Source organism: Convolutriloba macropyga, chromosome 5, assembly GCF_964194025.1.
Source record: "Convolutriloba macropyga chromosome 5, txConMacr16.3, whole genome shotgun sequence".
Taxonomy (NCBI): Eukaryota; Metazoa; Xenacoelomorpha; order Acoela; family Convolutidae; genus Convolutriloba; species Convolutriloba macropyga.
Window position 1 is genome coordinate 76,181,758 of NC_134472.1, and position 27,993 is coordinate 76,209,750.

General features: G+C 37.1%; 1 protein-coding gene across 1 annotated transcript; it reads left to right on the top strand.

The window, feature by feature from the left end:
• LOC142340268 (mpv17-like protein 2) lies at positions 1-27,954 on the top strand. The gene is made up of 3 exons (XM_075390837.1): positions 1-596; positions 24,387-24,519; positions 27,694-27,954. The coding sequence occupies exons 1-3, from the start codon at positions 332-334 to the stop codon at positions 27,905-27,907; spliced, it is 612 nt and encodes a 203-aa protein (XP_075246952.1). The 5' UTR covers positions 1-331; the 3' UTR covers positions 27,908-27,954.
• Positions 27,955-27,993: the final 39 nt, after the last annotated feature.

Consider the following 27,993-nt stretch of genomic DNA (forward strand, 5'->3'; position numbering starts at 1 on the left):
TTATAAGACAATTAGTTGTTCGTGGCTATTGTCGAACAAAATTAATATTATTATTTACATTCTTGCTGAGAAATTCTTCGTAATAAGATAATGGTATTTTATTCACCTAATTTTGACTGCCTAAAATTTACTTGACATTGATAGCATCAAAAATATAAATCTATGGTTGGAATTGTTAAATACTTTTGGTTACCTTGGGTTTCAGAAAACACAAAAAATTCCATTGCAATATTCCATTATGATTTATAGAATAGTTATTTAGATAGTATCTGCAGTTATCAGTAATTTACATTAATTATCAGTTACTAATTAGCTTGTTTATCTATTTACAATGGCCTGGAGAAAAGCGTTTTCTGGGAAAATGCTTTGGGTCACAAACACCGCTTCCTCATTTGCACTCTACTTTTTGGGCGATGTGGTAGCCCAAAAAATAGAGTCCTACCGAGAATTGAACCCAGGTGGCCAGCTTAGAAAGCAGACGCTTGCGGTAATGGCACCAGTTGATTGGAAAAGAGCAACCCGAATGGCATGTATGAGTTTTATAATCAGCCCGTGGCAAACTGGATTTTATTTGTTTCTCGACAAAAGACTTCCCGGTAAGTTCACAAACCACTCGTTCAACAAGAGTACGTTTTAAGCATAATTATATTGAGCTCGTTGGTTTTTTGTTGTTTGGTTTTTATTGGACCAGCCAATTAGCCTTCTACTGCAGTTATTTTTTCCGCCTTGTTTCCCGATCCATACAAGATATAAGTCCAGTTGAAGCAAAGGTTGAAAACTGGATTCAAATTCGAACGCTTATTGACAGCAATACTGCAAAAACACTAATAATTAAGAACTATTGTTGGAATTGTAGTTTCTGGAACATTCAAGACATTTAAGACACTAAATAAAAAAGCATATATTTTTTACTAAAATGGTTTTAATAAAAACGGTAACAACAATCATTAGATAAACATTCAGTGAGCATACATGTAGCTAATTTTTCTTAATGTTAATTCATATGATACCACAATATTTTTATGGAACGTCAGGCCCATATATTTTGATTATTTTTTTTTTACAAAATCTCGGACTTATATTTGAGAAAAACAAATCTTAACAGAAGTTGTTAATTAAAGGTTTACCATTTTCTCCTATACTCCTGGAATATGTTGATTTTTAAATATCCTTAAAAAAGGCGGATGTTATAGCTTTTTGTTTAAGGCACTTGGAAGCCATTGAGGTATAGTTTGTACATGAGTGCCACCTACTTGTGAACTTTCCTAACTGCAGACTTATTATAAATAGGCTGAACTCAAAATTTTTCTGCGTAAAATTCAATATATTTTTTGGGAAAAAATGCAGCTTTTTTAAATTTCGTCATTGGATTTGTCTTTTCAGATGGAAGTATACGTACTGTTTAGAAAATGGTTAAGTTATTTATTTTTTAGTAAGATTACCTTTTTTTGCCAAACTTTTAAGGTTTTCTGTTCAATATCTTCTATGGTTTGACTTTTCCAGGAATATTCGTTTACTCCATTTAGACCAGGTAACTTGATACTCTACTCTTTGAAGTCATTCAAGAGATCAACATTCAACTCTAATTAAATTCGCGGGCTCTTACACTTTACAGCTAAAATTCTTTTTTACGGAGGTCAATTTATAGAACAATTCGCCCGTCAACAGTCCGTTGATTAGTAAAGAAAAACTTAAAATATCCATTTTTTTCTGTTAAGATTATTTTTTCTTAAGTACATTAATAGAAATTGGGCTGTCACGTTTTTCAAAATTGTGCTAAGCGGAATTGTGTAATGACAGCTTACATTTTGTTTCCATTTTTTTACGTGAGTTCTTATTTTATGCTATGAAAAACAAGCAGCTGTCATTACTTGTCCTAAGAACCGCTGCTATCTTTTAAACTTTCATAAGGGGTAAAATTCTGATTCCGTACCTGGTACTAAGTGACTACGGTTAGAGTCAGAATTAAAATCAAATACTTATCCATTATATAAATATTAAGACTTGTTTTTCTTTTTGATAATGCTTGCCAGAAAAAGTTTAAGGTTAGCTCCAGATCTAGACCGTGGGTGGATATGAAAATGTCATTTAATCTTTGTCTAATTAAACTGAACATTTTGTTTTTTGTTCAATACTTTCAGTTTTTATGTTAATTATAGAGTAAATCTCGGAAAAAGTCTACAACCTTATGTTTTATCATTTTGTGGAAATGTACGCCATTTTTCATATTTCCAAATTTTTAACGGGCATTTATATAATTTTACTTTCCCAATTCCCCTTTTCAAAACGCTGACGAAAATGTAATTGGCATCAAGTGTTTTTAAACTAATTGTTCCTAATACATAGAATTTTAAACATTGATTCCAATTTTATGTGTTTCAGGGTATACAACTTCTGTTAATCCAGTTTCTTTGATCTCACTATAGTTAATCTAGGTAGTCATTTTTTTGCTTCAGTGCTATGGATAAAATTTTTAACCAGGTTTTACAAAAAATTAGTATATCCGATATTGTAAATTTATGTTGTATCCCATAGACTGACTGCAGTTTAGTGGAGGTTACAAAACTACTAGACAGAGTTCAATCAAATATAAGTTTGAGAAATGTAAAAAAGTACACAAAATGATGATCATATGCATGTTTTTTTTGTTTTCCATTGTTTAAACCGTAATGGAAGTTCTTATTTTAAAAGAGCGTTAGAATTTGACTAGTAATTGTGCATTAAAAAAGATCCAGATCTTTCGCTTTTACAAATTTTTTGTAGATGTTTTGAGTGTTTATGGTTAACGTTAAGTACCTCCATTATTATTCAAGTAATTTGTTTGTCACAAATTTTTCTTCATAAGTTAGGGGTGGCTTATATTTATCACAAAATCTAAGTTGTTAGTCTTAGAAATGCTCGCTAACGATTTTAGTTTTGTTAGATTATTTTTTTTCGGTATGAGATGTTTTTTAATCGAATCTTAGGAAAACAATAAAAAGTTGTGAATGTTAGTATTTCACTTATGTCAATACATTGGTTTCATCTACAGGTTTGCAACAATTTTGCGAAGTCTTAAAATGATCATTCGTTTTATGCATACTAAGTTTTTTCGAAGAAGTGATTTTTTTCAATGCTGGTGTAGATTTGATTTTTTTTGTCTGTGTCGTAATGGTATACGTGAAAACTAACCTGCTATACGATTGATAAAAAAACGAAAACTGTTCTCTAAACAAAATTCGGTTAAATATGTTAACTGATGCTTTTTTGTAAACATGAAGTCAACTTTAGTTTGGAAGCTTTATTTTGTCAAAAAATTATTTCTTTGGTTGAAACTATCTGAGAAAATTAAGGCTGAGAAAATTTTCTTACTGGATTTCTCTCCGTTTTTACAATTTTGTGAATATCATCAGAGAGAGTTTGCTTCATATGTTTTACACTTATATGATTTTTGAACACAATTAGGAGTCAATTTTGAGAGTATTTCCTTCACGTCAATAAAGTAAAGAAAATTAGAGTCTACTACCTTTAAAGCTTCAAATTTTTTAAAACTCTCTTAAAGGAAAATAGGCCAAAAACTTGCTTAGCGCTCAACGACTTTTTTTCAGGTGGGGCTAAAGCTATACTCTTATTTAAGTCACTCTAGGTAGCCATTTTTTTGCTTCAGTGCTATGGATAAACTTTTTAACCAGGCTTTACAAAAAACTAGTATATCCGATATTGTAAATTTATGTTGTATCCCATAGACTGACTGCAGTTTAGTGGAGGTTACAAAACTACTAGACAGAGTTCAATCAAATATAAGTTTGAGAAATGTAAAAAAGTACACAAAATGATGATCTCATGCATGTTTTTTTTTTGTTTTTCATTGTTTAAATCGTAATGGAAATTCTTATATTAAAAGAGCGTTAGAATTTGACTAGTAATTATGCATTAAAAAAGATTCAGCTCTTTTGCTTTTACAAATTTTTTGTAGATGTTTTGATTGTTTATGGTTAACGTTAAGTACCTGCATTATTATTCAAGTAATTTGTTTGTCACAAATTTTTCTTCATAAGTTAGGGGTGGTTTATATTTATCACAAAATCTAAGTTGTTAGTCTTAGAAATGCTCGCTAACGATTTTAGTTTTGTTAGATTATTTTTTTTCGGTATGAGATGTTTTTTAATCGAATCTTAGGAAAACAATAAAAAGTTGTGAATGTTAGTATTTCACTTATGTCAATACATTGGTTTCATCTACAGGTTTGCAACAATTTTGCGAAGTCTTAAAATGATCATTCGTTTTATGCATACTAAGTTTTTTCGAAGAAGTGATTTTTTTCAATGCTGGTGTAGATTTGATTTTTTTTTGTCTGTGTCGTAATGGTATACGTGAAAACTAACGTGCTATACGATTGATAAAAAAACGAAAACTGTTCTCTAAACAAAATTCGGTTAAATATGTTAACTGATAGTTTTTTGTAAACATAAAGTCAACTTTTGTTTGGAAGCTTTATTTTGTCAAAAAATTATTTCTTTGGTTGAAACTATCTGAGAAAATTAAGGCTGAGAAAATTTTTTTACTGGATTTCTCTCCGTCTTTACAATTTTGTGAATATCATCAGAGAGAATTTGCTTCATAAATTTTACACTTATATAATTTTTGAACACAATTAGGAGTCAATTTTGAGAGTATTTCTTTCACGTCAATAAAGTAAAGAAAATTAGAGTCTACTACCTTTAAAGCTTCAAATTTTTTAAAACTCTCTTAAAGGAAAATAGGCCAAAAACTTGCTTAGCGCTCAACGGCTTTTTTTCAGGTGGGGCTAAAGCTATACTCTTATTTAAGTCACTCTAGGTAGCCATTTTTTTGCTTCAGTGCTATGGATAAACTTTTTAACCAGGTTTTACAAAAAATTAGTATATCCGATATTGTAAATTTATGTTGTATCCCATAGACTGACTGCAGTTTAGTGGAGGTTACAAAACTACTAGACAGAGTTCAATCAAATATAAGTTTGAGAAATGTAAAAAAGTACACAAAATGATGATCATATGCATGTTTTTTTTGTTTTTCATTGTTTAAATCGTAATGGAAGTTTTTATATTAAAAGAGCGTTAGAATTTGACTAGTAATTGTGCATTAAAAAAGATCCAGCTCTTTTGCTTTTACAAATTTTTTTGTAGATGTTTTGATTGTTTATGGTTAACGTTAAGTACCTGCATTATTATTCAAGTAATTTGTTTGTCACAAATTTTTATTCATAAGTTAGGGGTGGCTTATAATTATCACAAAATCTAAGTTGTTAGTCTTAGAAATGCTCGCTAACGATTTTAGTGTTGTTAGATTATTTTTTTTCGGTATGAGATGTTTTTTAATCGAATCTTAGGAAAACAATAAAAAGTTGTGAATGTTAGTATTTCACTTAAGTCAATACATTGGTTTCATCTACAGGTTTGCAACAATTTTGCGAAGTTTTAAAATGATCATTCGTTTTATGCATACTAAGTTTTTTCGAAGAAGTGATTTTTTTCAATGCTGGTGTAGATTTGATTTTTTTGTCTGTGTCGTAATGGTATACGTGAAAAATAACGTGCTTTACGATTGATAAAATAACGAAAACTGTTCTCTAAACAAAATTCGGTTAAATATGTTAACTGATGCTTTTTTGTAAACATGAAGTCAACTTTAGTTTGGAAGCTTTATTTTGTCAAAAAATTATTTCTTTGGTTGAAACTATCTGAGAAAATTAAGGCTGAGAAAATTTTCTTACTGGATTTCTCTCCGTTTTTACAATTTTGTGAATATCATCAGAGAGAGTTTGCTTCATAAGTTTTACACTTATATGATTTTTGAACACAATTAAGAGTCAATTTTGAGAGTATTTCCTTCACGTCAATAAAGTAAAGAAAATTAGAGTCTACTACCTTTAAAGCTTCAAATTTTTTAAAACTCTCTTAAAGGAAAATAGGCCAAAAACTTGCTTAGCGCTCAACGGCTTTTTTTCAGGTGGGGCTAAAGCTATACTCTTATTTAAGTTACTCTTATTTTTAAGTTTCAGCAATTAAAAGCCTGCAATGTGTAATTCATTACTCACCCTCTTCAAATATCTTTCTTGAAGATTTTCATAATCAGAGGCCACTTTTAATCGAGAGCAATGATTGCTAAGTTCAGTAAATTATACAGTGCTCAGAAGTTCTCATTGGAGGGGTTGAGACCAACTGAAGATATAAAATTATGAGTAAATGATAATAGATGATCTGTTTAATATTAATTGAACTCATTATTGGACAGAATTTTCGTCCAATAAACAATTATTAATTGCAAAACGAAATTTAAAGCAATGTATTGGTCTTTCTTATGCAAGATTTTTGCTTGACCGTTTTGATTCTTCACGTCTGTGATTACTTCTTTTCGCATAATCTATTATTTTCTCTTATACACAAGTGTCAGCAGCCGAACTCAAGTGGCGGCAGTTCACTACAAGAAGTGTCAAAATTGGTGTAATTCTTTGAGCTCTAATTATTATTAGGGTTATAATGATTTATAATAACCTCGTATAACTTCATTTTGAGGCCCCTCAGTGAATACAGTAACTCCCGCCTCCCCTGACCGAATAGGACTGCAACACTAGCAAACTTTTATAATGTTTTACGGTAATCATCAATCTATAAACACATATAGTAAGTCCCATAAAGTTGCAACGCAAGCGAACGTTCGAAAAGCTCGAGGCATGCAAATGAGCATCTTTTGGCCACACATCTGCATGTTTTAAAAATGAACTTTGACCTTTCAAACGTTCGATAGCGTTGCAACTTTATGGGACTGACTATAATCGTATGGTTAATCTTTTTTCCTACCGTAGCCAACAATCATCCGCGTCTATTTTAATTCCTCAATTGTAGTACGTGATACAATCCCTAAATTCAACCCGATTTTCAATTAGGTCTTCTCTTTTCTTGAAGCTGCATACGATTTAATAATAGTTCAAATAAAAGCAAAAAAAGCGCAATCTCTCGTTTCGAACAGTTGACCTTGCTTTGTTCATTTGTTCTTAAAGAAAAAAGGACAAATTGAGAGAGAATTTTAGCTTTCCTTTATCTCGTTCTTAATTCTTATAAACTTGGATACTTTTAACAACTTTGATAGATCTTAATTAAGCAAGATGATGAACCAAGAGGAGTTCAATTCGCATAATAAAAATGAACAGTACCGAGTTTATGCAGATTTATTTTTAAAAGTTGGAGAAAAAGACTCAATTATCAAAAAGTTTGTTTATTCGGCTAGTCAATTTTTGCTTACAAAAAGCAGTCAAATGATGATCCAAAGTAATCAGGTAAAATCTCGAACCAAAATAACCCCTCCATCATTCAAGAGGTTCGTGTAAGACGTTGAGAGCCAAAAGAGGTCCCCACAAAAACACGAAATCTTGTTATTGGAAGCAGTCTGGTGAAACATTTGGTGGGGGGGGGGGGGTTAGTATTATATCAGAAGATATCTGCGTATATGATTATCGAGGCTCAAAAACCTGTGAAACAAAATGAAATTGTAAAACAATTGCCCAAAACAATGATCAAAACAGTTCTCATTCAGGACGGGACGAATTCAATTCTGAAAGAAAACCATGAAAACGTTGACAAGTTGTTTGAGAAGTAAACACGTTTGGTTGATGTGACAAGAAACCCAATAACTCCTGAGAATATTGTACTAAAGCAAGTGCCACCAATTCGTAATCTGCCAAAAAACGATCATATTAATGAGCGCACTAAATTTTTAATGATAAAATAAGTGCAGGTGATGAAAATTACAAAGCTGCGAATGTGTACGACCTCATGAAAGCCATGCCAAGCTATTATAGTTTGTATTATGACGATTGGAATTTCCATTACAAACAAGGTGTCTTTTTTTAAAAAAAAATGTGTGCTTTCTCAGTTGCTGCCCACATCTAATAATTTAATAGCTCTGAATCCAACGTAATCCAAATCAAGGTAATCCAACGTAATGCAAATCAATACCCAAAATATCGCAATCGTTGGAGACAGAGTTACAAATGTATGAGAGGTCAATACTAGACGAGATAATTGTTTTGCTAAATATTCTTGGTTTCAATTGTGTTGTTTCATTTGTATTGTTACAGAATGAAGCTTCAGTTCCACAATATTTTGCTTCTTATTTTTGTGTGTAATCACATCAAAAAGAACTGTGTCTTCACTACTACACAAATAAGTCTTGAGAGGATGTTATCGTGCCTGTCTAATAATAATGCGTATCCAAAAAAGAAGATCTTAACCTGCCTGTCAAGGAATTTTTTTTACTCTTTGGCTGTCATTACATTTCTTTTGTTTTTGTCAAGTGACGTAGAATTAAACCCAAGACCACCTCTCATTTACACGGAGTTTACTAACCTTAATAATAGATAAAACGATCAAATAAAGTTTCTACATCAAAATTGTCAAAGCGTGATCGGACAAAGGATTCTTGTTACTGAGTAAATAAAAAGAGCAGCGAGGATTGAAATGCACTATCCAGCGAGAAAGTATTACGTCATAATCTCTTAACCATGTAAGCCTTACGAAAAGAATAAATGCACACAAAATACGTTCTATTTGGCATAGAAAGCTCGGAAAAAGTTCGTTAAACATAATTTTCGTTGAGCCTACTAATATACTGAACCGATTGCGCTCTTTTTAGGCTTAATATTTTTATGTTTCGAAAACGTATCGGTGACCAATCTGAGCCGAAAATTGGCTCAGACAAAATACCTGCTAGCAGATACAGCTAGATTTGCCGGGCCATTTAGATGTGCTTATTGCCTTGACGTTACGTGAGACAGCTGTTTTATACTTGTTGAATTTAAAACCGTTACATACTCGATGAATAAAATTCTGATTATCTGATTATTGAGTTTTATCAGCAATATTTTTGATGCCGCGACGGGCTGATTGATGTGATAAACTTATTGATGTGATAAGGTTTAGACAATGTTGATACCGTCTGGTGCGTTATTACTACTTTCCATTAAACCATCAATATCCTATTGAACAGAACTTAACACACGTCAGCGAACCGAGTTCTTGGCATTTAGATTTACAATCAAACAAGCTGACATATTATCATTTATCCTCTCAATTCAATTTATCTGTGAAATTGAGGCTTCCATAAAAATAGTATTTGTGCTTCAATTTGTTATTTGTTGAAATTCGTTTGTATTAGAGCTCTGTTTCATTGTTGAGAGTGCTCTACGTTGAGTTAGCGTCAAGCATCTGTGACAATATTTGACTCTGCGCTAAACATTACGAAGTATTATTGCCCGTCTTGACCTTTTTTAGCGCTTTGAGCGTACGGATTCCAATTAGCTCTTTCATTTTTTCATCTTGTGTTTTGAAAAGTTACTCGTGGTGTGTCAAATAAGAATATAGAACATTTAAATTCTCTACTGGATTTGAGTTTTGTTCGATTGAATAATTTTACATTTTGGAGAATTCGATGCAACCAGAGACCGAGTAACAACACAAAAGATATGACTATGCGATTCTGAGCAGCACATTGGGACCGAGAATAAACTGTAAGACTCATCCAAAAACTTCACTTTCATAGAAAAAAAAACTTCTGATTGTTGTCGTAAATTGATATTTTAGAAACCAGCAAATCTAGCAACCCCCCTTATTTGTTTGGTTTCATTTCCTATAATCTGATTTTTTTGAATAACGGTCACCGATAACCCACCCCTTACACTTTTTTTATTGAAAAAACATCGAATTTGAAAATTTTTGGTCAAAATTTTGGAATTGACCAAATCGCGCTAATTAATATTTATTGGAATGGGTAAAGTCTTATACGAAATAAAAATCATGCGAAGCAAGAAAAAAGTTTGAAAAAATTGACCAGATTTGAAAAAAAATGGGAAAAAATCTATCCGATCATTCTAGCATACTTATATAGTAGTAAGATAGATTAAAACGTTGTAAAAACAAGTTTGGTCTAGTTTTTCAAACTTCACAAAAAGATCAAGTAACTGATTTTTTTTTACAAATAAGCGCTTATTCTTGGTAACTCGTGAAAATCATGCATTTAACGTCAAGGTTTGGAGTTTGAGCAAAGCTCAAATCAATTATGTTGTAAAAACATTATATGGTTTTCATATTAGCTGCAAGTTCACTTCATCACGCCATAAAAACTTTGCCTCAAGCGTTACAAGACCATTATAAAAAAGGAATTTACGCATTACCGGGTCTGAGTTTTAATCCTAACGCTTTGAAAGTCCGAAAAACCGCGCAATTTCAATTGAGCCACTTCTTCCGTGAAAAAAAGAGGCTAGTTATATGGCATGATGTGGTGAACAATTCATTGTCCCGTCATCGCAGTAACAACAATAAGCCTTTAACACCTTCGCAGCTTATTGAAGTGCTTGAAAAGTATCAGGAGCGCATAGAAGCTATAGTGTATTGCCCCAGAGAGGGAACTCCTGATATTTACAATCAGCTCAAGCGTAGTACTCTAGTTACCATCCATTTAGTGAAAGACATTGTGTCTAAACGTAAACAGAAAGGTCTTAGTTTACTTAAAGAGTACAGAGCATTACACCAAAGGCCTGCGCTTGAGCTGAAAACACTCACTATAGTCTTAGCTCATAAGAACAACCTCCGGTCCTTGATAATACTCTCCCGACCGAAGAAACTTTCAAAGCGCCGTCGTAAAACGCTTCGCACCCGTCATGCTTTCGAGGAGGAGGAACTCACACAAGCCTTTGATAACCTGAATGTCACTTAGTCTTGCGCTGTTGTGGGAGTCTACCCGCTGACTGGCGGTGTGACTTAGTTAACTCACGAGTTACGGGTTAGTTTGTGGTTGGTTCTCTCCGATAGCGCTTTACAAAACGTTTCGCTCTCCCCATTCTTCGAGTTTTTCACTACCGTCCGTTTTCCGCAGGTTATTTGGTTTCATTTTCCGTTTCCGTCCTTTTGTTTCCTTGTCACTTTGTTTCCTTCTATCTCCCGTTTATCTGTTGTATGATGTAGTATGTTGAGTTTCTGCTGTAGTAAAATTTCTCTCTGCTAGGATGTTGGTTTGTTGTGTAGTCTCATTCCTTGCTAGGGTGTGACTTAAGTTCATTCTGGAGTTACGGCTGGTTTGTTTCGTGACTTTCACCACACTGGTTTGCTAGCAATTTGTTGTAGCTTTATTAATTTTTGTAGTATGCACTTTTGTTGTCTGGGTAGGGTGGTTTGCTAGGGCGTGACTTAAGTTTGTTCTGGAGTTACGGCTAGTAAAGTTCCTGACCTTTTCGACTTTTGGTTATACTACACTGTAGCCGTAAATTGTTTCATGTTTAATGTTTTGATGCCGTTGATAAAGCCCCCATAATGTTTTGTGCTAGTGTACCTGGCAGTAGCTCGTCTCCTTCTTTCTAGGGTGTGACTTAAGTTTATTCTGGAGTTACGGCTAGCTTGTTTGGTTGAGTTTGTTGCTGTGGTCTGTTAGCATCGATCTTCCCGCCTCCTCGCTTGTGGTTTCCGCCCCGCCCGCGCCAGTTTTCCCGTTTCGTCGCGCGCCATCCGCCCGACGTTTCCGCATCCGCCCGTGCCAGTTTTCCCGTTTCGTCGCGCGCCATCCGCCCGACGTTTCCGCATCCGCCCGTGCCAGTTTTCCCGTTTCGTCGCGCGCCATCCGCCCGACGTCTCCGCCCCTTCCGTGCCGTTTTCCCGTTTCGTCGCGCGCCATCCGCGCGTCGTTTCCGCCCCGCCCGTGCCATTTTCCCGCTTCGTCGCGCGCTTTTCGCCCGACGCTCCCGTTTGTCCGTCCGGTTTCCCGTTGAGTCGTGCGTTACTCGTTCGGCGTCTCTTCCCGTCCGTCCCGTCTCCCGTTCTGCCCCTTTTCGCGCTTCCTGCGCACCGTTCTTTCTTTCTTTCGCCGGGTACTATTGTACTCGACGAAAATCTTTGCTCTTTGGCGGTTTGCTAGCCAAACCGTCACACTAGGGTTCGGTATAACCCCTTTGTGTTGTGCTGTTGCATGTGTGTGTACTTTATATTAGTAGCAAATTAAACTTGTGGTTCCTTTTTTTCTTAAGATCATGACAACTTTGCAGGACAAATTCAACAAACTTTATAGTGCGAGGGCAAAATTAGAGGCTAAACTTAATAACATCTATGGTGAAATTAACAATGCTGTTGATAAGCAAGACAGGAAAGTTAAGATCGAACGTCTGCTTGTGAAGTGAAAAGACGCTTTTATTAGAGTAGTTGATAAAAATGAAGAGCTCTTTGATCTGGCACGAAAGACTGAAAATCCAGATGCTGCCTGTAAGAACCTTGCAAAATGGTTAGAGACTGTAACAAAGAAAACTGATGAGTTCATTGCTGCTGCTCGAGGGTATATCAATTCGGTCCATGACAAAGGAACAGCAGAGCAGTATACCTCTCACCATTCAAAATCAAGTTCACATATGACTTCCTCAAAAAGATCAAGTCAGCGTCAACGAGACTTAGAACTATCAAGACTAAAAAGGGAGGAACTTGAGAAACAACATGAGGCAAAGCTTCGCACTGCTAGACAACGTCTTGAAATTGAAAAACAAACGAAATTGCGGGAATTAGAAATTGAACAGCTTGAGGAAGATCATCGCAAGGAAGTAGCTGCTGCAGCCCTTGAAGAAATTGAGTTGATGACAAAATCATCAGCGGACGGGTCTGGTACAGGCAAAATGAGTGGGCTCTTTACGGAAAGAAGTTCAGTCAAGAGCAAGAAACTTGTTCAAGATTGGGTTAATTCGTCACCAGCCGGGAACATGGCAGATGTTGCAAACGAACCGAGTTTGCACTTTTCTGGTTCCATCGCCCAATCCAACCAAGCAATTGTCCAACGACCTTCTTCAGCTCAACTTCGAAACTCACACTTCAATCTCAATACACATGGTCAAGTTGAGGCCAACATCAACCTCCCTGTCCATGAACCAAGTAGTAGAACCAATGTAACCAATGATGCACATGTTGCAAACAACATCATGCAAGAGCAGCGACAGCCTCAATATACGCCTCCATCACCACCAATAAACTTTGGTATGCCAACTCAACTAAACGCCCCAAACACAGCCCGACAACTGTCTCAAGCAACAATGCACTTCGATGGTTTACAGTTAGATCATCAATTCCCTCGCAGGTCGAGCATGCCGGGACAGTTGAATTTAGTCAGCCCTTCGCGTTCACTACCTTTAAACACACTTGTTAATGCTCCGCTAGCACTTAATCCGCAACAAGCACACATAAATGTACCAGCCCCTCCATCCCCCGTTCTACACCCCGCACCACCGCATTTTCCGTTAATCCCACCAGCATTCCGCTTTCCTCCTTCCCCGCCACAAGCACTCCCACTACAAGCCACTAACCCCGTGGCGAATAATGTCAATCTGTTACCCCATTCTCCGCCTGCACCATTCATTTCCTCCGCAAACAATTTCGTACCTCAATTAAATCATCCACCACCTCCACAAAAGAGTTTTCAGCCCCAAAACTTTGTGCCCATAACCCACGCACCTCCTGTTCCTCCAGATCCAAATGTCTGGCGTTTTCCGGCAGCAGTCCCACCTAATGCATTACCACTTGTACGTACATCTGCAAATTTATACACCGTACAACCGGCCCCGTTAATCAACCCTCATATATCTACATCGCACCGCTCCCCTCATGCACAAGCAGCAGCAGGCGCTCAAAATTACGTAACATCAGACTTAATGCAAGCGAATCCATTTAGTTCTTCCACAGGTACCGCCCCCATCTTTGTCACTCCGATCATTCCGCCAACGTATGGAGCTACCGTTCCGAACCCGTTGTGATGGGGTGGCCCGCCGCATCCCACACCTTCGGCTCCTTCTTTGGACTCTGCGGATTTGATAAAGCAGTTGGCGGACGCAATTACTTGTAAGAAGAACGATCCACTGCCCGAGTGGAAGTTGTCACAATACAATGGTGATCCCCTGCAGTGGCACGAATGGTTTGGACAATTTAAAAGCGCCATAGACGCACAGTCCTTGACTGATGATGTCAAGTTAACATACTTAAAAACTCTTGTAACTGGAAAAGCTAAAACCGCCATCGCTGAGTTCGCATACTGTGGTGTAATGTATAAGGATGCACGTAAGACACTCGAACGTGAATTTGGCCAACCACAGGCAGTAGTCAGTGCACACTTAGAAAAACTCAGCTCTTTTCCACCACTAAAGATGCACAATAGTGATAACATCATAAACTATTCTGCAACAATTTCAAGTCTTGTTGGGTTCTTTAAATCACTTTCATATGACGCAGACCTTAAGAGCGCCTCACTTCTCAACACGGCTGTGCAAAAATTGCCGCCCAATCTGAAAGAATCCTGGTCACTCTTCACAGTGAAGAAACATTGGGTTAAGCCAACACTCCTTGACTTCAACGATTGGTTGAAGGAGAAGGCCGAGGCACATGATTTAATGAAACAAACTTCATCGAAGGCAAGAACTGAGGATAACACCAACTCAGTAGTAAAGACCAAAGTTGCCTCAAGAACTTTTGCTGCTAATACACAAACTAAGGGCACTCAGAGACCAGCCTCAACATCGGCAACGCCTGCAACCCCTCGCTGCATTGCGTGTAAAGGTATCCACCGCATCTGGGAGTGTAGGGTATTTAAAGAAAAGTCTCCCACTCAGCGAGCAAAGGTAGTGGCTGAAGCAAAACTGTGTTTCTCATGTTTGAGAGAAAAGCATATGTTCAGGCAATGCCCAAACCCCAGGAAATGCAGGAAGGACGGTTGCAACAGCTCCCATAACACACTTCTTCATGGAGCTGAGAGGGTGTATCCACCAAAATCCCCTTCAAACAACAACAACATTAATTCTAATGCTGGCGCAAATCAAAGTAAACTTCCTAGTGTCCAATCATCGAGTAAGACCACTACTTTGTCATCTGTGAGTAATGTGAAAGGCCTCCTTCAGGTGACTGAATTACAGTTGAAGAGCTCCTCCGGTAAAGATACCACGGCTTTAGTTTTGTGTGATACCGCTTGCAGTAACTCTTGGGTGTCCAATGATCTTGCAAATAGACTTGGTTTGCACGGTACAGCATTGAAATTAACAGTCAAGGGTATAAATACCGAGGAGGTCGTAAACACTAAGTTAGTTGAACTAATTGTAACACCACGCGACAACCAAGCATTTGAACCATTTAAAGTCAGCCCTTACGTAAAGCAAAATTTGAATGTAAGTGCCGATGTCATTAACATTAAAGCACTTCAGGAAACATACCCGCACCTAGCAGTTCTAAACCCAGTTACATATTGCTATGGAAACATCGAGATGATACTTGGACAGGATGTGTATCATGCCATCCGCCCGTTAGAGTACTTCGCTGCCGACGAGAAGTCCTCGCCCTTCGCTGTTCGCTTGCCCATAGGTTGGGTTCTAAGCGGCCCTCTACCGTCTTCTTCAGGTTTAGTCTCGACTTGTTTCAAAGCTAATATGGAGCAGGATTTTGAACTAGCTAGTCAGGTAAAATCTTGGTACGACATGGAGTCGTACGGCGCACTTAAGCAAGTAGACCCACGATCCGCCTCGGATGCACGTGCGCATGAAATTCTTGAAAATACCACCGTGCATAATGGAAAAAGGTACGATGTCGGAATGCTATGGGCTGAAGATAACATCGAACTGCCCAACAATTATTTCTCAGCGCTTGTTCAATTAAAGTCTTTGGAAAAGCGGCTCACGAAAGATCAGACATTAAGGGAAAAGTACTCGAATACCATCAAAGAGGACTTAGACAAAGGCTACGTAGTAAGGGTCAAAGATGCTCATAAGGTGGAAAGTCGCTCGGAACGAGAGTGGTACCTACCACACCATCCGGTTGTTAACCCGAACAAGCCGGGCAAGGTTCGTAGGGTACTAAACGGAGCAGCTAAATTCCATGGCGCATCTCTTAATAAGTCATTACTCACCGGACCTGACTTACTGCAAAACCTAATCAATGTACTCCTACGGTTTAGACAGCATCCATTTGCTGTATCCGCTGACATCGAGGGAATGTTCCTTCAGGTTGGAGTGTTACCATGTTATCAACCATCATTGCGCTTTTTGTGGCGGGAGGACCCCACATCAAATGTTGTGGTACACCAGTATACGCGCCACATCTTTGGGGCAAAAGATTCGCCCACCTGCGCCAACTACGCACTTCAGCGCACGGCACGCGATAATGCTAAGGAGTACCCAGAAGCTGCGAAAGCCGTCCTTGAGAACTTCTACATGGACGACTACTTGGACTCAGTGGAATCCCCCGAGAGGGCCCTCATTAGGTCGAAGGAATTGGTACATCTTCTCCATCTAGGTGGGTTCAAGCTTACTAAGTTTGTAAGCAATGTACCAGATCTGGCTGACCGAATTGATGGGTCTGCTCAATCTACTGAACCGAAGGTCATCGTTTCATCAAAGGAGGAATCAATGCACGTGCTTGGGCTTAAGTGGGATCACAACAACGATACTCTGGTTGTGAGTAGGGGTACTAACAGCACCATCACAAAAAGTTTAACACAGCGCTTGGTCTTAAGTCTTGTGTCAAAGGTCTACGACCCAATTGGTCTTGTCGCAACTTTCACTCTTGGTGCTCGGTTAATCTTGAAAGACATTTGGCGTGTCAATGGACAAAGTTGAGATGACGAGTTACCTAAAGACACAGTTGATAGATTCCTTGCCTGGTGTATTGAACTGCCGCGGTTAGCTGAGATCACTATACCGAGAAGTTACTTTTCAGGACCATTCCAACATCTTGAACTTCACATGTTTGGTGATAGCTCGCAAGACGTATTCAGTGCAGTAGGTTTTCTTAGGGCTCAAGTAACTTGCCCCTCCGGGGAGATTATAACAGAGCTGGCGTTTGTCTTGGGCAAGGCCCGCGTCGCACCTATGAAGGTAATGACAGTTCCTAAGTTGGAATTACAAGCCGCTCTCCTCGCTGCCCGTTTAAAAAGGGAAATCTGTCAAGCATTAACGGTTACTGTGGACAAAGTCTTTATGTGGACAGATAGTACAATCGTCTTGCAGTGGATAAACTCAACAAACAAACACCCCATCTTCATTGCAAATCGGGTCAGTGAAATCCTGGAGAACACCAGCGTTGACCAATGGAACCACGTCGCCACTTGTGATAATCCGGCAGATGCTGGCACGCGTGGTATGTCCGCTGAAGTTTTGCAATCAAGTAGCTGGATGAGGGGCCCTGACTTCTTGAGAACTAAGCAATTCCCTTTTCCGCCAAATACTGACGTCGTTGATAACATCAAGCTCGGCGCTGTAACCAAGGAACAAGATGATGACTCCATCTCATCTTTAGCCGCATCCGTAACCAAGCCCCCTAAGGAACAAAGCATTAATCTGATCCCGTTTGATAAGTTCAGTTCTTATCAAAAATTACTTCGTGTCACCGCATATGTGCTCCGTCTTTTACCATCTCATGAAAGTTACCGTACCGTATACGGCAGCATAGCCGACCCTGTTGAGCTTGACGAAGCCGAGCGTCATCTCCAGTACTTGGTTCAAGGAGAGTCCTTTAATACTGAAAGAAAGGATCTTCTTGACAACAAATCCGTTAAGAAGAGCAGCCGCATTGCTCAGTTTACTCCGTTTATTGGACCTCGGGGTCTAATCCGTTCCTCTGGTCGACTCCGACGGCTAGTGGAAATTGACTTGGACACTAGGCATCCTATCGTGCTGGATGCGCGTCATATTTTTGTTAAACTGTTTCTGCGGCATACTCATTTGAAGAACCATCATCAGGGCATCGACTACTTAAGGTCAAAGGTACAAGAACGTTATGCCATCCTAAAACTACGTTCCACACTGCGTTCCATCAAATCAAACTGCGTCTTGTGTAGAAAGTTCCGTGCAGCAACCATTCAGCCTATCATGGCAGACCTCCCAAAGGAGAGACTCGCATACCATTCTCCTCCCTTTACCAACACCGGGGTTGATTACTTCGGCCCATTCTACGTCACAGTTCGTCGGACTACCGAGAAGAGGTGGGGATTTCTCTTCACTTGTCTCACTACTCGTGCTGTCCATGTTGAAGTTGTACAGTCCATGGACACCAGTTCCTGTGTAATGGGAGTGGAGCGGTTCGTCTCCCGTCGGGGTACTCCTGCTATGATTTGGTCGGATAATGGTACGAACTTCATTGGAGCGGAGAAAGAGCTCCGTGAATGTGTGGGAAAATGGAATACGCTTAACATTGTCACCGAACTTGCACATAAGGGCATTAGGTGGAGGTTCAATCCACCCAGTGCGCCACACCAAGGTGGCATCTGGGAGAGGCTAGTTCGAAGTTTTAAAAGAGTACTGTACACTACCCTTGGTACGCGTCGCCTCACAGATGAGGTGTTGAACACTACTTTTTGTCTGGTCGAATACGCACTAAACTCACGTCCCTTAACGCCCGTAAGCGCCGACCCGTCCGACCTAGGCGCAATAACACCTAATCATTTTCTACTCGGTAACCAAGCAACCAGAATTCCGTCCATCGTTGGCGCCGACGAGTTTGATCATCGTAAGCGGTACGCCCGTGCACAGTCATACGCCAATGCAATTTGGGCACGTTGGCTCAAGGAGTATGTACCTGCACTGAACCGTAGATCTAAGTGGCAGACGCCTGCCGAGCAGCACCTCAAGGTCGGTGATTTAGTTTGGATCGTTGAAGAAAGCAACCCTAGGGGTTACTATCCAACTGCTAGGATTGAAGAACTTCGGTACGGCTCCGACAGCGTCGCCCGCTCCGCCGTCTTGCGCACGTCATCCGGATCGCTCGTCCGCCCACTCGTTAAGCTTGTACCGATCCTCCCAACATTTTCTTCCGGGCCGGAGGATGTTACTGAGTAAATAAAAAGAGCAGCGAGGATTGAAATGCACTATCCAGCGAGAAAGTATTACGTCATAATCTCTTAACAATGTAAGCCTTACGAAAAGATTAAATGCACACAAAATACGTTCTATTTGGCATAGAAAGCTCGGAAAAAGTTCGTTAAACATAATTTTTCGTTGAGCCTACTAATATACTGAATCGATTGCGCTCTTTTTAGGCTTAATATTTTTATGTTTCGAAATCGTATCGGTAACCAATCTGAGCCGAAAATTGGCTCAGACAAAATACCTGCTAGCAGATACAGCTAGATTTGCCGGGCCATTTAGATGTGCTTATTGCCTTGACGTTACGTGAGACAGCTGTTTTATACTTGTTGAATTTAAAACCGTTACATACTCGATCAATAAAGTTCTGATTGTCTGATTATTGAGTTTCATCAGCAATAATTCTCCTTGAGATATTTCTGTCTAACCAAGGTGACAATTGTATTTTGGGCTTCTCAGAAACGTGGTTGAAATCAGTTAACAAAATTGCGTTTTGGTCGATACACTCAGAATGCTCAATGTCCTTCAGATGCAACCGACGTACTGATCTTCAAGAGAAAAATAAAGGCGGTGGTATTCTTTTGTTCGTTCCGAAAAAATTTTATCCAAAAGCATGAAATGATCTAGAGACAATGTCAAAAGACCATTTTGAAAGTATTTGGGTAGATTGTAAAATAAACAAAAACCCGGGTTTATAAGTTTGGCTTACTGTCCAAAAAACACCAATTAATTTTGTTTTTGGACAAACTAGCCCTGAGTTTAGATAGAGCAGCAACTTAAAATAAAAAAAATTTTCTTCAAGGTGACTACCAATTTAACTACTTTGATTGCAATAAAAAACTTCTAGAAACTCTGATCTTGCCGTACGGTTTACTGAATTCAAAAACAACTTTAGCAACAAAAGAAACATCAGGGACGAAGTCGCTAATAGACTATGTTATATGCAAAAGTTTCTTAAGTTCCCGGACTCCAGACTCGATTCTCAAAAGTGATCGCTTAGCCACACTTACTTTAATTGGTGAAATTGTTAAAATAAAAAAGAGGCTAAGAAAAGTGTTTGATAAAACAAAGTACTCTAAAAATGCTTTTGCCCTAGATGTTGGAAAGATAAATTGAAGATCATTTTATATATCAGAAAATCTTGAAATCATGTTTAAAAACTTTTGTTCGTCAATGGAAACGGTAATTAAACAGCATGCTTCACAAAAGACCGTCTTCATACGCCATGACAAGCCTAAACTAACACTACATCAACAATGGATATCAAAAAACACAGTAAAAAGTTTCCAAAGACATCAAATATTAAGAACAAAAACGTTTTGAAGTAGGAAAATGAAAAAATCTGCTAGATGTGTTTCACAACTTAAAAAGTGAAAGAGAAAGGTGGAATTTTATCAATGGATTCAGAATCAGGGAAAAAACAAAGACAGAAATACCAAGACTCAGAAACAGTTTTGGAACGGTTTTGATCAATGATATTGGCAATCTTATCAACTATAATTTTTCATCGTTGGGTAAATATTTTGGTGAAAAAAAACAATATCAATTCTGTAATAAAGCCGCATGCCACAGTAACAAACTTATTGTCATATATACGAGAACTAAGGAGATATTTGATATACTCAACAAAAGCTTGGGCTTTAAAAATGCAAAAGAACCCATAGCTGAACCACTCTGTTTAACCAATTTTTATTTGAACAACTTTTTCCTAACGACCTTGAGCGTGACTACGTGTTGCCTCTTTTCAAAAAAGATGATTCTGAAGATCTGATAAACTATCGAGCAATGTCGCTCACTGGAGCTCTGGCTAAAATTTTTGAAATGCTTCTTCGAGAACAATTATAAGCTTATTCAAAGAAGAATAAGTTGCTTACAACAGCGCATTTTGGATATAGAAAAAAAATGTCAACTGCAGATGCTCTTTTTTATTGCACTGAAAAAAATCAGATATGATCTCAATAAAAACATCGTTACAAGAGCTTTTTTAGACCTAATTTTAGCTTTTGATTCGATATCACGACCTATTCTTTTACATAAAACTAATTTTTTAGGTTTTAGTGAAAAAGCAAAAACAATTCTGAAATCTTTTATAGAAAACCGTGTTCAAAATGTCAAATTCTCGAATTATGAAACGATTTGGATAGCACTTAACCGTGGAGTGTCACAAGGTACTGTGCTAGGTCCATTGCTTTTCAACATATATGTGAACGATATGAAAGATGATACTGATGTGATTTCTAATATAATCCAGTACGCTGATGATAATTTAATCTTTTGCAGTGAAAAACAGTTTTTGAATCGAAATTACATCTTGAAAAAAGTATTGCTAAACTCAATCTCTTTTTCAAAAAGGAGTTAAAAGTAAATTAAAGCAAAACGGAATACAATATTTTTGGAGCCTCTAAAAGGAAAAAAATCGAAGAAACAGTTGTTAACAGATGTACAGTTCTCGAGAAACAGTTGTGAAATACTTGGGAGTTCATATTGACTGTAATCTTTCTTTCTATGAAGAAATAAAAAAAGTACCAAGAAAAATGGCTGCTGGCATAAAGGTCATTCAGTCCATCAAAATTATATTTCCAGAAAAAAAACTAGATCTGCATTAATCAACGCTTTTGTTTTAGGTCATCTGCATTACCCAATTTTTCCGTTCGCAGGTCTTAAAAAATCACTTAGAGTTACTCTAAATAAACAACTGAAGTGGGGGATAAAAGCATGTCTCAACAGAACCAAATTTGACAGGACCACTGATCTCAAGATCAAACACAAAATCTTACCAGTAGAATACCTCATAAAGTATTGGTTTATTATTTATTTTATAAAGCTTCTAAAAGCAGATCTAAGAGCTTTCGATGAACTCAAGTTAGCCACCCTAAGTGCTAAAATGAATGACCGTACAAACAAGCTGTCATTTTATTTCTGAAATGAAATTCTAGAAGACCCAACGGTTTCTGAATTGAATTCTACTCTCAAAATTTTCAAGTTCAATCTTAATTTGAGTTAGTTTTAGGGCGTGTTCTAAGAAATGTTAATTGGAGGACTAACATTTTTCTTTTCTCCTTTCTCGAAGATGTTAATTGTAGAATTAGCAATTTTTAAAATTTTATTATAATTCATCTCTCTTAATTTGTTGATTTTTCAACACATTGTAAGTTTAATAATTTAATACAATTTCAAATTTTCCTAACATGTGACGTTTGTTTCATTCACAATTCTTAGCACTACATTGCCTTTAAACTATGTTCTGTATTTTATGGTTCAAACACAATGGAATTAACAATGTTTTTTATAGTTAAAAAACCAAATCATTACTTGAGATATTGCGCTAATCGTTATTTCTTCCTGACGTGTATGTTCGATTTTTTTCACCCAGGCCTAGAAGTAAAGAAAACAGCCAACACTTTTCAACGGGAGCCTAACAGTAAAGTAGTAGCTAGCTGCCATCTTCTTTTGTAGTCAGGTAGTCAGAATATTCATTTTAAAATTCCATGCCGAAAAAATTAGAGGGTTAAGGGTTATTTTCATGCAGGTTTAGAGGACAACATCTTGCTTGCAACAATCTACTATAATGATCCGTAAGAGTTACCTAGAAAATTTCTATTTACCGTAAAAGCTCTAGACTCTGCCTTTTGTTGTGACACTGCAATTCATGTTTAACATTGTTCTTAATAATGATATGACTCATTCCGTTTTTAATAGCCGCACAGCGATAACTGGGGCTATTATTGGCCTTCTCTTGGTTTTTTAGAATTAAAAAAATTTGAATTGTATTAGGGCCCTGTTTTTTTTTGGTCGTGATTTTGTTGTGATTTTGGTCACGCCGAAACAGGAAGTTGAGCGAAAAAGAGTGGTTTTGCGGCGTGCATTTTTTTTGCTCTAATTTTTAAGTAGAGTGAAAAAACGGTGTCTGAACAAAAAATCGCTTTCTCGCGAGTGGTTTTGTTCACATGTGGCTATTTCACTTTGATTTTTATTGTTTTTTCGATATTATGGATCGGATTTTTTTCCAAATGGTTTTCCCAATCCATTCATAGTTCATTCTAGGCGTAGTTTTTTTGTTTGATTCAAATTTTCATTTCGCGCAAGTGTTTTTTTTTTCACATGCATTATTTTGATATTGATTTTCTGTTTTTTTAAAAAATTTTCTTTGAATACCTACTTCGGTCACTCAGGTACAAAATTTTTTGATAGCGATCAATACTTCTTATTCTGGAGGTATATAACCGGACTTGAACCTAAACACAAAGATATTGATTGAACTTCATCCAGTATCATATCTGATTCAGTATCATCATCTTATTTGATAGCCTGATCCAGTAGTTTAGAAGATTTAAATGAAATTGTCAGCATTTGATCAATATTGAGGCATCCATATCGATCAATAATCTGATAAGACTTCGAGCATTCTACAACAATACTTTACTTCTATTTACCAACGCTTGAAAAAGAGCTCAACCATTTAGCTGCCCAGTTCGTTGCTTTGTTAAATTAGACCTCAATTTCGCTGTTAAAGAAAATCAACAATAAAGTTAGGCTCGATGACTAATTTTGAAAGTTGATCAAGCAAGAAGTCATTTTTTCATACTTTTTCAAGTGTCTCACTATTTTTCAAGAATTCACGTTTCATATCTCACTAGACTTTGAACTTAATCAGTTTTTCGCTCACTTTTCACACTTCCCTCGAAGAGTTCAACCTTACAACGTGGTATAAAATGAGCAATCAACTGTGCAAACTTCTTGGAAAAAATTCTTGGAAGCCTTAAGGCATCTTTCTTGGAAAATTTTATTTGAAGCCCATTTTTTTCTCTTGAGACAAAGCATACACTTTTCAAAGCTAATTAAAGAGGATAATTGAAAACAGGAAAGAGGCACAAAATATAACAACTTCGACAAAGAGGACTTTTTTAAGGTCTATAATTGAGTCAATATACAGAAATTTCGCCATAAATTGCTCATTTTTCTAAAAACCATAAAGAGTGACAATGAGGTTTCACAACAGAGCCGACTGACGACCTCTGCGATCCATTCGCTAATACATTAATATCAAGGAATTCAGAAAAAAATATTATTTAGGTTGAACGATTATTCAATTGTTGGATTGATTCGCTGGACGAGAATTGTAATGTTACTATAATTTTTTAATTGAATTCTCTCTTTGAGTTTTGAACAGCGAAATTGGGGTCTAAATAAGTTAGAGTATAGTTCTGGGAAGCCTTCGGCAATTCGAGATCAGCCTCGGGCGCAAGCGCCCTCGTTTTTGAGCTCTAATTGCCTTAGGCTTCCCAGAACTATACTCTAATAACATATAATTAACCAACGCTTAAAAAGAGCTCAACCATTTAGCTGCCCAGTTCGTTGCTTTGTTAACTTATTGGACGGTTTTTCAACATCAGGGGACAGGAAATCTTCTTGTACGTCTGCAAACTAATTCTTGAAAAATTTACCGTTACCAATACTCCAAACTAAAACTAAAAGATTTCAAACTGTACTCTAGTGTGGTTTGTTTCAGGTTTGACGGTGAAGACGATTTTCTGCAAAATCTTTTTCGACCAACTGAACGCAGCTCCGCTCTATATGTCTTTCATCACTTGTCTCGCGTATCTCGAGGGAAACACCTGGTCTCAATCAGTCAATCAGTGCAAGTTAGTACCCAGGTTGAGGTTCCAGACTTAACCTACCTGTGATCAGACAAAATTTCGAACACACACACACAACTGCGCACCGTGACCTTGAATTACACGGTCTGGAACACTCTTCATCTAAGGCAGCTGTATCAATAGGTGTTACAATTTCAACAAGTGTTACAGTGGGGGGGGGGGGGGGGTGCTTAGTATAACAATAATTGGCGTAACTCCTGTTTTCCTATAATCATTAAAAAAAATAGCCTGTCTTCCTTATAGCAAACAAGTGTCTTGATATCTGTAATGATTATAAAGGTTTGCAATCTTGAACTCAAAGCCCGATTATACTCCAAAATATTTAGAAATTATCTATAATTGTTATGCGTAGAAAATGGGCATGAGTGAACCAGCAGCATCATAAACCACTAAACCAAAAATTAACTTATATTAATGATGATTGTTTTTCCTTTTCAAAATTGAGCAAGAAAAAGCAGCACTTTATTATTACCACTATGTTTTAGTTGTAGCCGCTAAGCGATAGCGAGACTATTTATTATCGAATTAAGTTTACGAACCAAAGGGTATTTATGGTGATCTTCAGTTTTTACCACTCGAAGAGGAGTATAGGAGAAGTTCTTTTTAAAACCAATAATTTCAGACAAAACATGAAATGTTTTTTAATTACCACATGATAACATTTTTGTTCAGCTAATGCAGTTCTTTGTTAATCAGAAAATTTACCCGGTTTTTGTCAACTTTAGTCGCCGATATCGCAAATTTCTCCGAGCACTATTTTGGGAATTTTTCTTGTGTCTGATTATTTTTTTTCCAATTCATTGCAGTCAGAAAAACCGTTACACAATGTGTATCGAGAATAGTTGTTTTCAACCCACAAATTTTAGTAAATTTCCGATTTAGAGAAAAATTTTCGGGTTGATCGTTTTCTTTTTTGTTGATCCGCGTTGCACAAAATTTTGTTTTCGAAGTTCTCTTCTTACAGCTAAGAGCCTGTGGTTGTTTTTTACGCAGTACTCCTATCTATTCGAGCATTTGATTCAAATTTCTTTGTTTCTTTTTATTTCCAGAAGTCTTTTGGCTATTGTTGTTAATTCGTCGACTTCCCTATTTTTTGTTGCGACAATTCATTCAAGAAGTGCAACTACTTTGTTCCGTGAATTTCATCATTCTGCACGTGAATGTGTTTGTATATATATATATATATATATATATATATATATATATATATATATATATGTATTAATGTATGTGTGTGCATGCGTGTGTGTTCATCTCTCTCTGTGTATGTGTGTGTGTGCGTGTGTGTGTGTGTGTGTGTGTGTGTGTGTGCGTGTGTGTGTGTGGGAGGGAGGGAGAGAGAGTGTATGTATAGGGTCACTTGTCATGGCTTCTGGTATAGGTTTTCAGGTCAATCGCTTGATTAGCTTCTGATGATACATGGCTATGAAACATGGTATAATATATCTTTATCAATAATTTAAAGACGTTGGTGTTTGAATTTTCAAATAAAGATATTAGGCAATCTTAATCTCATATCTCAAATTGCAGTTTAGTTTTCTCTTTGGTCTTATTGTTTTTTTTAACTGGCGGGGCTCTGCAGTATATTATGAAGTGGTAATATGCTGGGCTATTTGAAATATTTGATCGGTTGCGATAGATTCATGTCAAGCTGCATGTGTCACTAAGGCACGGTCATGTCCCTCGAGAAACCGTCAAACATTCTAATCTAATTTTAAAAACTATGTCAGGTTTCTATTAACTTTCTGTATAAATACGACGGTTATCTTGCAAAATCTTGCAAGGAGATATTTATTTCGTAACACTCTTGCAAGACTCTGGTTTGATTATTTAAAATACTTTAAGATTCTTGCAAGAATGTGGCTTGATTATTCTTGGGCTGACCTTTCCAGCGTTTTCACAACTGATTTTTTAATAGTCCGTAACTGCCATGACAGAATTTCGCGTCATAATCTTACTATAATAACAATGATTTCAAAATTTACCATCAAATGGTTACGCTTCAACCATACAATTGAATATCAACGCTGAATCTATATCTGTTTTATGACTTCGCCGAAAGTTGATGTCCGAGCCATTGAAACTATAAAAACCTTTTCTATGGAAGCAATGGCACCTCTTATCAGATCATCGTGCGACCCAAATATTTCGTGCGACTCTGGTGCGACCCAAATGGTCTGATCAGAGCAGTCTATGGTAGCGCACCTAAACCTAGGCATCTTTTTGCTCATGCAGGGCACCGATAACTCTTTTGGCCACGAACTTATTAAAACTGAAGCAAAATCATGTTTTTGGCAACCGAGCCTGGATATAAGTTTTCTGTTTGTCGACAGTGCCAAAGTAGACGAAAAGTGGTTTTGCTTTGTGTATATTTCTTTAACTAATCGCAAATTCTTTTCAGTGGTTTTTTGATATAAATCCTCATTAACACAGACTACAAAGCATGGAATTAGTCTTATCTTGAGATAATTGTTGAACACTTTTTGACGTTTTCTGGCAATGCTGTCTTTAGTTTTTTTTTCGAAATAGAATCTCTCTCTGCTTTTCTGAACAAAAAGCCATCATTGCTACTCCTGTTTTAAAAAATGAATTGTCGCCGAAACCTCATTGTTAACATAAAATGGTTAAAGAGATAATTTCCTTCGGCATGTTATGGCAAGAATGAGGCCATAACTTTCAGTTTTTGTCTAGTATCTGAGGTGGTTTATTACAGTAGGGCGATGAAATTAAATTTTTAAATTCTTTTAAAGGGTTACTTCTGTTGAAATTGAGACTAATGTTTGTCTATTCAAATTTTCGTTTTTCAGAGTGCATTTTTTCGTTAAAACCAATATGACATTTTATTGTAAGTATGTTTAATATGTGGTTATCAACCCGGGTTTATATATGACATTCTATGGTAAATATGTTTAATTTATGGTAGTTAACCCGGGTCTAACTTAGAGCGTCTTGCTAGCTATTTTATGATGACCATCAGTTTTGGACTGAAACTTCCCAATTTTATAAAATTAACCTCTTTCTATCTACTATTTTCCATTTTTTTCACCGTCGCCTATATCAAAGTACAAAAAAGTTTCATTACTTATAAAATGAAAACATTATCATCACCAGCCGATGCTAAGCAATACCAGAAGTGAAACAGTTTTTGCCGTGTTTCAGAGAGAAGTTCGTTCCAATTTACGCGCTGGATCTGTGCATATGGCCGACTGCTCAGTTTGCTAACTTCTACTGGGTGAAGCCAGCTTTCAGGGTGACCTACGTCAACATTGTGACGTTCGCATGGAACATTATATTGTCAATTTGTGTACACAACAAAGAAGAGAAAGTCGGTGATAACCAGTCTAAAAAAACTAAAATAATATATTGCAATTGATGTTTTTGATGTGTTTATCCTGATTTAATTTACTTTTTTTTGCGAAATCAGTTTACTTCATTCGCGTGTTGAGGAAATTTGTTTTT

Coding starts and splice junctions, on each gene's coding strand:
- LOC142340268 (XM_075390837.1), top strand. CDS start 332: ATGGCCTGGAGAAAAGCGTTTTCTGGGAAAATGCTTTGGGTCACAAAC. Junction 597..24,386: donor TCTCGACAAAAGACTTCCCG/GTAAGTTCACAA, acceptor GGTTTGTTTCAG/GTTTGACGGTGAAGACGATT. Junction 24,520..27,693: donor CAATCAGTCAATCAGTGCAA/GTTAGTACCCAG, acceptor GCCGTGTTTCAG/AGAGAAGTTCGTTCCAATTT.